This window comes from Strongylocentrotus purpuratus, unplaced genomic scaffold (assembly GCF_000002235.5).
Source record: "Strongylocentrotus purpuratus isolate Spur 01 unplaced genomic scaffold, Spur_5.0 spur5_scaffold_11, whole genome shotgun sequence".
Lineage (NCBI taxonomy): Eukaryota > Metazoa > Echinodermata > Echinoidea > Camarodonta > Strongylocentrotidae > Strongylocentrotus > Strongylocentrotus purpuratus.
The window spans coordinates 19,838,284-19,850,548 of NW_022145596.1; the positions used below are offsets into that span (position 1 = coordinate 19,838,284).

The 12,265-nt window shown below is 37.9% G+C and overlaps 1 protein-coding gene and 1 long non-coding RNA gene across 2 annotated transcripts in view; one reads left to right on the top strand and one right to left on the bottom strand.

The window, feature by feature from the left end:
• The window catches only part of LOC583205 (sorting nexin-25), a 34,234-nt gene that overhangs the window by 16,792 nt on the left and 5,177 nt on the right, over positions 1–12,265 (top strand). Inside the window, exons 13-18 of the mRNA XM_030980868.1 lie at positions 6,702–6,881; positions 7,410–7,568; positions 8,175–8,306; positions 9,172–9,312; positions 10,929–11,045; positions 11,857–11,945. Coding sequence (XP_030836728.1) covers positions 6,702–6,881; positions 7,410–7,568; positions 8,175–8,306; positions 9,172–9,312; positions 10,929–11,045; positions 11,857–11,945 — 818 coding nt within the window. The remainder of the gene's footprint in view (positions 1–6,701; positions 6,882–7,409; positions 7,569–8,174; positions 8,307–9,171; positions 9,313–10,928; positions 11,046–11,856; positions 11,946–12,265) is intronic.
• On the bottom strand, positions 2,047–5,479 carry LOC115922270. The gene is made up of 4 exons (XR_004063400.1): positions 5,299–5,479; positions 3,738–3,846; positions 3,366–3,502; positions 2,047–2,299 (listed from the first exon to the last, which is right to left on the bottom strand). It is a non-coding gene; the product is annotated as an uncharacterized LOC115922270 (long non-coding RNA).

Here is a 12,265-nt window from a genome sequence, read left to right on the forward strand (position 1 = left end):
TTGGAAAATTTAGTGTTCGTTTCAAGAAATTTCAATTTGAAGAATAGTATGCGCCCACCCATGCAAATTTGTGTAACGAAATTATACGACTTCACCGATGTCTGAATCAGCGAGTTCAGCTGTGTGGGTAGGCGATATCGATTTTGAGCAAAATGCAATTGTCATCGAATTTATCACCTAAAGAAAAAATAAATAAAAATCCCATTATTATTTACGGTTATTAGTGGTATGGTGAAGTTCACAGTTGTTAGTACAAAGTTGCAAAACATAATATTGCACTTTATACTATAGACTATACGGCAGGAATGTAAAGTCCAATATCTCTCTGTTTTTTTCTTCCCAAGAAATGATATGTGAACATGTCGGTGTCCAATGCAGTGATTGACACTACACACAAATAAATAAGTTAAAAATACACGGGGGCAATTTTCCCTTCAAACCTTTGAAATTCGGAGGGCAAAGCAATATTCAAGTCATTCTGTTTACAAGGCGAACTGAAGTCACTCATGAATTTGGTCCTGCAAAGGGTTGAGGTTGACATTCCCGTTAACAAACTAACGCCTTCAATAAAGAAACACAGTCCTCTGATCAGTCATACAGTTCACGCCTATACACAAACGGGATGTTTCTTTTGAACAATTGTTTTTATTTTTTATTTCTCTTTGAATACAAGAGACAACTTGGCAAGGTTAAAAAAATACATGTTTTGGCAGATATTATTATTCATAAGCTAGTCCAGCTGGGACACACACACAGTACTGGCTAGTTTAAGGCACTAAAGCACGGAAAATACAAAAATCCTAAGTTACAATGAATAATGTTATAACACGAATAACTTAAGTTGCTCATGTATGTACATGCTACATTCTGCCATAATATTAGAAGACTGTACAAGGAATACGGTAAGTGTGCAACATAAACTATTATAACAAAAAAGAATATAATATGTAATACAAACAAAATGGAGCATTAAATCAGATAAAGAGTATTGTGCATAACACTGGTTTGCATTCATACATGTGATGAATACATACTGGTAAGTGGTTTTCTATATTTAGCAAAAGAAAGAAATGCTGAAAGAACACAGGCTGCAAGGTGAACATGATCACTACCGGTAGAAGCAACATACATTGTCAAAGTTAAAATCAGTGACAGATAAAGGATTAGTTAAATATTCCAACTAAAGTATTTCGCCTGTTTACAGAGAAATTCATTTCCGTTATTGACAACATTTCGGAACTGCATGTTCACCTCTGAAGGTGAACTAAACTGTGAGGAAAAGGATGGTCTATCGGGCACATCTTGGGCACTATTCTTGTCAATTTGTAATGATCTCAATTTAGAAACTGAAATATGCCATGAACGTATAACATAATCATGAGACATCTCTGCACTGTAAAAAGATATTCCCCTCCTACCAGCATCTCTATGTACGATCAAAAGCTCACCGAACTGGTATATAATCTTATCCTTTACAAATAATGGACTTTTATTTACACGGTCATACTGTAGCGCATCACAACATCTTTTTGAGACAAGATCAGAAAAATATTCATAAACAGTTATGAATAAAAATAACCATCCTCAAGACACAGTCTACATATATACAAATAAACATTTAGAATTTTAAGTAAAAAGTCTTCGTCCGAATCTGACGCAAGCACACGGCTCTGATGCGAATTTTCCATACTTCTAAGTGACATTTTACTAGCACTACTTTTCTTTATACAATACATGTAGCATGGTCTACATATATGGTGACCTTGTGTTCCTGAAAAGTCTTCATTTATATCACCCAATCTTTTCAATTCACTTTCAGGAATATCTTTACAGGTATATGTTTTGTCATCAGAAGTCAGTAATGCTTCACAAACAGAACAGGAACGATAACTTCTAGATTGCTCAAAATGTGCCAATTCAAATCTATGTTTCATGCATAAAGGTATAGTAGGTGGAATTGAAGTGCATTCTTCAGAAAATGCAGCATTGAATTATTCTAATTCACATTCACAATCTCTTAATAATTTATCAACACAACGGTTGACACTTTTTTACGTGTCTTTTGGGTTTTTCAATTTTCTAACATATTTTTTTCTGCAACCACTACAAATACAGTCTGTCATTTAGATATCGGTATTACGTTCCGTAATGATAGCTACAAGGGCATTAGATTTCATAGTACATAAATGGGGCCAAGGAGCCAACTTATCCTTCACCCCAGCAGCAAGAACGATTGATGTGATGTACAGGCTGAATTTTCTACTTCATCCCTCATGGTGATAAAATCACAATGCTTAATCTGAAAATAAGATAAGAGTCAAAGAAAAACTGACTTAATATATCATTAAAACGTTAATTGATCATCTTGCAACTTCAAAAGTTTACTTGACAAACGGTTGACATTCATAAGTTAAGGAGCAAGATTAATAATATTAGTTCAAATAAAAATAATTTTCCTGTATTTTCACAATGCTTTGGTTAGATTACAACCTAGGAACACTGTTTATATACCAGTAATGGAAACAAAATGAAGATTTTTATTTAATGAATTCACTTATTCGTTCTTGAGGAAGAAGATTTCTATTTAATAATGTCACTCAGGTGGAGTGAGATGCTGCGATGCATGAAAACAGCTCAGCCATCTACTACCCTCGAGAATGACACCATTTGGGGAAATCTATGTTGCCCTCTAGGGAAGTCGACAGCTGAGCCGTTGTGCAGTCCCTCGCTCCGCCCATGTCATGTCAACATTCACAAAACAACATGCTATCGTGAAGTCCATAATGTTACCATGGTGGTTAGCATTCATTGAGGAGATAATTACTGAATAAATGGTAACTTTAATGAACAGGATCTTGTTTTTTTCCGAGAATAAACAATAAAATGTGATTCAAAATGAGTTTAATTTGAATTTACTTTGAGAAAGCACTTTATAATTTCCATGTACATAAAATAAATGAAATCACAACTTACTTTGTTTCCAGGTTGCATCTTGAGGTCAAGATCAAGGGGGCGATCAGTTGGAAGAGGGCTAGGGGTCACATGACTGGTTGTGAAGCTTATGGGAGATCTTTTACAAGTTGTAGGAAGGACTGTGTACAGCTCCGCACCTGGAACAAAATTATCAACATTAGACAGTGAATGAACAACGCAGGTTGTTTTAATATACAAAGCAATCTACATGACATTAAACAGTTATGCATCAAGATTTCCTAATCATGTATTGGAAGAGGAAATGAGAGCAATTACTATATTATCCTATGGGAGAACATAAATGAACTTTTTTCACCAATCAGAAATTTCACTGACTGCTCTTTAGGGATACAAATTTCCATGTAAATGCAATAAATGAAATCACAAGTTACTTTGTTTCCAGGTTGCATCTTGAGGTCAAGATCAAGGGGGCGATCAGTTGGAAGAGGGCTAGGGGTCACATGTCTGGTTGTGAAGCCTGTGCGGGATCTTCTACAAGTTGTAGGAAGGACTGTGTACAGCTCCGCACCTGGAACAAAATTATCAACATTAGACAGTGAATGAACAACGCAGGTTGTTTGAATATACAAAGTAATCTACATGACATTAAACAGTTATGCATCAAGATTTCCTTATCATGTAAGAAATCACTACTGTATTCTATGGGAGAACATACATGTAAGTGTATTTTTTTATAGTTTCACTGACTGCTATTTAGGGAAACAAATTCCCATGTGAATAGAATAAATTAAATCACAACTTACCTTGTTTCTAGGATGCATCCTTGAGGTCAAGATCAGGGGGGGGGGGGTCAATTGGAAGAGGAGGGCTAGGGGTCACAACTTCTATGAGGGCCTGTGTACATCTCAGCGCCTGGAACCAAAAAAACAAAAACAAAACAATTAACACAGAATGAACACAAGAAATAAATCAAACATTCAAGAGTGATTTCCTCAACAAATAAAAAAGCTAGCAAGAACTAGTTCTCTACCCCTGGGCAAAACATGGAATCCCATTTCACAAATCAGATTATCATTAACTTTTATTTAGGGAAATATGTGTCTGTGTAAAAGTCAATATACACAAATGCACACAATGAATACGATGTGGCTGATCGGCAAGTTTGACAGTATGACATGCGATTTGAATTTTTTAATTATTTTTCTAACATCGGTGAGTTGAATTTTTATTTTTTTATTGCTCTTTAGGTGTCATCAATTGTCACTAAAGTACCGATTTTAAGTGAAATCAGTTGAGTTTTGTACAGTGGTGTTTGAAATGTTGAGATTCAAAAGAACAGCTTTTAATACACAGCCAAGGTCGTAATGGCTAATGCAGCCATGTAAGTCTAGACTGACTAGAGTCTAGACCACACATATATGTGCATTACTATCCTGGCTGTATATTAAAAGCTGTGCTATTGATTCTCAACATTTCAAACACCACTGTACAAAACTCAACTGATTTTACTCAAAATCGGTACTTTAGTGACGATTGATGACACCTACATAGCATTAAAATAAAATAGCATTAAAATTTTTTCAACTTTCCGATGTTAGAAAGAATTATTTAAAAATTCAAATTGTGAGTCCACTGTCAAACTTCCGATCAGCCGCATCGGCATGATTGTGTGCATCTCTGTGTGTTACGAGTGTATCGACTATTCATGTAGATCTATTCCAATCCTGCCTATGCAGTGCAGTGCTACTGGTCAATACGCAATAGCATATTGACTCATCTTGACTTTTAATAGAAGTCTAGATCAAATCCTATTTGGAATTCAATCTAAAAACGTTATTACTAATAATCCCAGTCCCATTTGATGCCTGAACACATGAGGAAACTGAAATTCAACAGAAAATGAAATAGTTTCGGTCTTTGAGCCAACAATTGCACTGAAGACTCCATGAAAATCTATATGTGGGACAACACTATACGATCGGTATGCACTACGCCCATTCGCGCGTTTTACTATTTTTAGACCATTTCGCGCCAGTTCACCCAACTTCAAGTACGTATTTCCGGTGAAAACATGATTTTCTCGTGAATTTGGGAAGCAGAATTCACTAATTTCCTGATGAGGAACCTCAAATTGGACAACAGATTTGGCAATTTCAGACATTGCTGAACACATATCGACATCAAATGATCTTTTTCTAGTTTCGAACGGGTCAGGTTCACGAAAAGAAATTTTAGTTACAAAACTAGGAACGAAAACTTCTCAAAATTAGGCTTCATTGCATGATGCTGTAGAACCGTAAATTTTGCGGAAATATATCAACATTTCATATCATTCGAAAGGAATTTTTCTGGAGATCGACTTACCCAAACATGGCTGCTCAAAAACTGAGCATGCGCGAGAAAATAGAGTCTACGTCATCCCTTCCAGTATTCTCGCACGATCTCGTAACTTCTCGTTTGTGGATATTATTCATCGAGCTGTTTCCATCGCACGATAACGCTCGCACGATATGCTCATTAGCGAGCGTGCAGCGGGCTGACTGTTCTGGTCTAATGTCCACTCCCCCCCCCCCCCTCCCCCCAAAAAATAAATATATATATATTTAAAATATCAGAAATAAATAAATTATTTCTACTATATACTCAATAGCGTGAAGCATAGAGCTGTAATGCCTCAATTATACATATACATATACTGTATGAAATACACACCATCATTAGCATACTAACACTTCTTGTTTATTTACTCACACCTGTAAAGTACCTGCTTTGTTAGCCCTCTGTTCCACAGTCTTTTGTTCTACAGCTTACCAGGTGACGGATAACTGCATAGAAACAGAGGCGGGGATGGAGGGGGGGGGGTGTAATCTGGGGCCTACAAATCTGTCCTTCCTTGTTAAAGTGGGGTCTTGTGTTTGTAGTAGATACAAAGGATCGAAGAGCACTTCAGTTTCACTACTCACTGATACACTTCCCAGATATTAACATGTTCAGTGTGAGCATCTATGTACAAGTTTATTCTTTCTGAGGAATGTGCTTGTTTGGACTGCATAAACTGTAACAAGGAATAACCTTTACTATATACACGTGTACATCAATCAATTAAGTGAATGCACTGACTACTTTATTGTGTACCAATCATAAGATATTTTGTTCTGTGTGTTAGGGATTCAATGTTGCTATACTTTTTTCAGTTTATGAGCTTCAAATATATTGCAAGTTTGAATACACTCACAGTTAATTAAGAGATGACTTGTGAGTAGCCCTCCTTGATGCACACATATGTGCTCACATGCAAAAGGGCCCACAGGGAACGCAAGTCCGACTCATCTGGACCCTAAACCTAGCCCTACCATTCGTATCCCTAACAATATATCTTTGACGAAATGAAATCTGGACCGAAGTTGCCAGGCAAGTGTTGGATCACCCAATGAGCACCTGAGCAAAAGTCAGTGTGATACAGTATGTTGTTTTCATTTTACTTTTGACATATTCTTGGAGGGACCAAATGCTTGACTTTCCACGATGCCAGCACAAGATCTATCAGCTGTTGGGCCATAAACATTACCCTACATGTGCCTTCCTTATCAACAGCATTGTCATCATCACCATCATCACCATCATCATCATCATCATCATCATCATCATCACAATCATCATCACAATCGTCATCATCACCATCACAATCATCATCATCACCATCTCCATCACTTAATATTTTCACTACCATTATTTTCAATTGCTGTTATTTATCATCACTTCTCCAGGGACCCAATGCTTTCTACGATGCCCAGCACAAGATCTATCAGCTTTTAGACCAAGAACACTACCCTACCTTCCTCGTGAGTGAGCACTACGCCAAGCTCTGCGACGAACTTGCTCCAAAGACGGAATCAGAGGACTTCTCATCCTCAGTCAGAGATGAGCTGCAAAGCAGCTTCAGAGAGGTGTGTAAAGTTTTCATGGAGGAAGGGTTGAGGTAGATTTATTGGGAATAGTGGCAATTGTGATTTCCATATGCAGCCACTGTTTTATGGAATAACTTACCGGAATACCTAAGAAATACCTTAGAAATACCTTAGAAACACCTTAGAAACATACAAAAAGTTTGGAGGTAATTTTAAAACATATCTGTTTAGCACGTTATAAGATCTCACAATTATGAACCCATTGCACCATTTCCACTCCTGTACCCTGTTCTGTAAAGCGCATAGAGACATGCAGTTATGCCTGTGTGTTATGCAAAGACATTTAGTTATTATCATTATTATACATTGGTAAGAAAATGTACAAGTATTTCTTCTTCCTGGAGCCCGTTTCACAATTGCCTTTTTTAATGACAAGTGACAAAAATCAGTGACAAATCTGCTGATAACCAATCAGAAGCAAGGATTTCAGTAGCTCATAAAAAAAACTGTAATTTGTCACTGATGACAAGTTTTGTGAAACACCCCCCCTGGTCTGCAATTCCTCAGGATTCCTCCAACTCGAGCCACGAGACTTCGGAGTCCTCTGAGAGTCTGGTTGACCAGAGGAACACGGTGGAGAGCACTCTGCAGAGGATAGAGGAGAAGCTAAGCAACAAGTCACAGGCACTCGCTAATCTCAAGAGCACGCATGGGGTCGATTCCAAGGTGAGAGCGAGGGTCTTATGATGGTTGAAGAAATATTTTATAATAATCGCTATTTCAATGCATTGGTAGAATGGTTCTTAGGACAATTACCTCTGGACAATCACCCCCGGCCAATCACCCCTGGCCAATTATCAACGGGACAATCACCCCCTAGGACAACCCCCCCCCCTCCCTCCCCACGAGGACAAGTATCCCCCGAAAAAAATAAGAATTGACTTATTATCAAGGTGGACTTTTCCGAGGGGGGGGGGGGGCTAATTGTCCTAGGCGCTAATTTTCCTGGGGGTTAGTTTTCCAGGGGGTAAGTTTCCTGATACGGGCATGAATACATTTACTTCTCTAAAGCCATCAATTTAATGCACTTTATGTATAAGTAGTAGCACAGCCTGAAGGTGACCTAAAGTTGGTAAACCCTGATCTGAACTGATCAGTGGACAATTAAAACAATTTAATGAGAATTTTACATTTTTAATAAGTACACCTGTATTACATTTTATTTTGTTTTGTGAAGATGGAGCAACTATTAGAGAACGAAATAGCGAATTTTTTCATGAGGATTTTAAATTGCAATATATAAATATTCTGTTTTTATTGTAAATATTGTAGATGGAGCAACTGTTGGAGATCGAAATAGAGAAATTGAAACTGCAGAAGAAACGGGTGGAGCTTTACATCGAGCAGACGGACCTCTGGACAGAACATATTGATAAGTGGAGGGTGGACGTCTGCGTCCCAGATGTAAGATTTGAGTTACTGACTGTTCTGGGACCCGTTTCACAAAGCCTTTTTTCAATGACAAAGGACAAAAATCAATGACAAATCTGTTGATAACCAATCAGAAGCAAAGATTTCAGTAGCTTATAACAAAAATTGTCATTTGTCACTGATGACAATTTTTGTGAAATGCCCCCCCCCTTATGCAATGGACCCATGCAGGACCCTGTTTCATAAAACTTCCTATCAATAACAATCACAAACTACTGTTATAAGCTACTGAAATCATGGCATCTGATTGGCTGAGAGCAGATTTGTCATAGAAATTTAGCAGTTTTTATAGATAACACGTTTTATGAAACAGGGCCCTTATGTGCAACTGAAAAGGCACATACCCATACTTAGATATATGTGGATAACTGAACCTGCATGTCTTGTTGGTTGTGCCGTCTCATGCTCTTGTGACTGTTGCTCTATGGACAGCATCTTAACCCTTTCAGGACAGGATTTATTTTAAGGGCTAAATTGATCATATATTCTTCAAATTGGCAACAATAATACATTTCTTTCTTTGCTACATTATTAGAAAAAACTGCAATGTCGCTAAAACAATATACTGGCGTGAGAATGTTATAAAAAAGATTTTCAAATGGTCAACTTTGTTTTAAAAAGAAACGATTTTGAAATTGTCAATGTGTTGCCAATTTAAGAATTTTAAACTTTAGTTTCCTTTTTCAAATTCCTGGCATCAAATGCGATATAGTAATGAACAGAAAATGGATTCAGTGTGTGCAGACATTTCTGCCCTTCTACTCATACATCTGGCATGTTTTATAGGGCTCGTACTCAAAAGTTATCAAACCTTTTCTTTTTTTCGACTTGTTTTCAGATCCAGGATATAGCTGATGGAAAATCTGAGATATATTTTCTGATCGTTGTGCATCCCACCGATCCAAGAATCCCTACGTCTGGCTGGGTGGTATCAAGAAGGCTGGGAGAGTTTCACGATCTTCAGAACAGACTCAGAGAGGTATGGATCATGATGTAGATCTCCTCTCACTCATGTAGGCTTTTTCCAATAACATGTACATCTAAAGGCGCGTTCATGCTTGATTTTGAAGGCAGAATGAGCGATTTGTAACGCTCATCGTAAACGCTCATCGTAATCGCAGTTCCACGGTGCACTGTTCATGCTCACTTCTCCAGGCAATTCTCCTTGGGTGGCCTTCAGCTGGATTTGCAAACCTGTGTGCGCATGCTACGTAGACCCACTAGAGGTCAGTGCGTTGACCCCATTTAAACGCGTTTACAAATTGTAAACGCATCTTTTTGTGAGTTTACGATCGGCGATCGTGATCGCCGTTTTTCGGTGATTCTACAAAAGTGAGCATGAACGCAATCGTGTTTTAAACTAAACGCGTAACAGATGCCTGATTCTGGCCGTCAAAATCAAGCATGAACGCGCCCTAAGTGATCAAAGTGTTTCGTTCCGGTAGTGTACATTTCTTTGTTAGTAGAGTCAAACCTATCTATAGCGACCACCCAAGGGAAACACATAAAGTGGTCTTTGTAGACAGGTGGTCTTCATAGACAGGCTCCTTTAGTACATGTTTCAATGAGACACCATTTTTCAAGGGAAACAAGAAATGTGGTCTCTGTAGACAGGTGGTCACTAAAGCAGGTTTGACTGTTAACTCTTTGCCCCAATCCTGTTATTTGATGTATTACATATATGTTTATGTTAATCTCTGACGTGGACGCGGATGATGATTTGACTTCAGATTGTGAAATTGCTTTATATATTTTTTAACAGAACTACAGGCACAACATATCCAGAGGTTAGCTTTGCTAGCCCGCTTTGCAACTTTCAGGTTCTACTTTTGTGAGCAGAAATGTTGGCATCTTATTATATTGAAAGCATTGAAATATAATAAATAAGATGTAAAATCTACTGGGGGTGGGTCACGAATATGATGTGTCATGTCACACATATAATCAGATGCCTGAATAGAAGTAATTTGTAAGCCTGTGATTGCGGTGATGGAAGTACAGAATCATCATCATTATTTTCCTACATGTATTATGCTAAGTTCACACCGACGCCGAATTGATGGCGAATTAAATCGGCGAGCAAAGCGGCGGCAAAGCGTAACAAAGCTTAATTAAAGCGTAAAGACCGTAATAGAGCGTGAGAAAGCTTTGAGCAATTCGGGACATTCGGCAAGAGCGCCAAAAATTTTTAAACTGTTTAAGAATTTGAGGCGATCTGTCACGAATTGCGTAAAGCGGGGAGAGTGTATTAAAGCTTATCAAAGCGTCACAAAGCTTATCAAAGTTTTGCTCAAAGCGTAGGAAAGCTTAACAGAGTTTAACAGAGCTTGGTTCAAAGCGGCGTCCCAACTTTGTACGCTCTGTCACCAATTGACACGCTTTGTTAAGATGTCAGAGCATAACATATCTGAGGAGATCGTGAGATTTTTTGAAAAGTAAACAAAAATGACGCCGAATAGATCGCCGATTTAAAGCGCGACATTCGGCGTCGGTGTGAACTGTGCATTACACTACATACCGGTATGGTCAACAACTTGGAATGGTCAAGAAATCAACCCAGAGTGACCATTTTTCTTATTTCTTCTCCCCCAACAGTGCAGTCACTGGTTAGCTAAGGTCAAGCTACCACAGAATAATAAGAAGCTATTCAACAGGGAAACCATGAACGAGTTCTTGGAGAGGTCAAAAAATGAGCTCCAAAAACATCTGACTGTGAGTATGACATTAAAACCCCACTGTACTACTTGTAGCTACTTGCTCCCTCTATATAGAAAACAATGCGTTATCGGTGACCATTGGTCCCCCATGATCCTCTCTTTCTTATGTTAGTTGAGAGCTGAGTTGACGAGATAGCCACCTGTCAGTAACCACCCTGTGTGATATCTGAATTTCTACAAGTGCTCTTCTATAGAAAAGGAAATCAAGAAAAGAAAAGTATATTGGATAAAAGTGGAGAATCATTCTAGAGTTGGGTTTTTAAGAACAATATAAAGTATTTCTAGAATTCATAAACTGAAAGTATACTATACATGAAGGGCTATGCTAATGTACTTGAAATTTACAGTGGTTGATATGTTGTCAAATTCTTGCAAACTCTGTCCTCTCAGTACATAAAATAAAGATCAAACTTCAAGCTGTAAGCTCTCATTTGAATGATCTATTTTCAAGGAATCAATTCCTTGATATGCTAGACCACCCCCTAACAGTAGCCATGCTAAAGCCGGAGTTATAACAGTAGACTATCAGGAGTGCCAAGTGTGACAGACCATGTTATTCATGAGGGCCCTTCAACTATTTTGCCAGGTACTCATTTACACCTGGGTTAATAGTGACAAATGTGGATTAATGTCTTGCCAGAGAACATCAGTGCCGGGCTGGGATTCAAACCCTCAACCTTAGGATTGAGAGTCAAGCGAATGAACCACTTAACCACAACATGTATCATGTTTAATGCCTGTATTTGTGTTATAAAGGTTATAAGTAGATGATCATTGTGTGATTTTGTGTGTCAACCTCCATCCAGGCTATACTAGGAGATGCTACCTTGAGACACAGTGAAGCGCTCTACTCGTTCCTCATCCCCAAACCAAACATCTTGATCGATACTCCTGTGTAAGCGTCCTTTTCTTTCTTCCACATTTCATTTACTTTTTTCCACGTCAAGAAAAAAACAGTATTATATAATCTCCAAAATACAAACATAGATAATAAGATATCTGAAGAGGGAGGATCATGATAAGCACATAAATGGCTTGTTCAAATGATCCTCACAAAATATCAAAAGTAACAGTAACTTTTGTACATAATTCACCCATCTACCTCCTGTTCAAACATGAAAACGTTACCTGTGATAACTATTTTATGTAATATAGATATATTGTATAGATTTTTGCTACATACTGTATTTGTGTATGCCTCTCAATGACATTTAT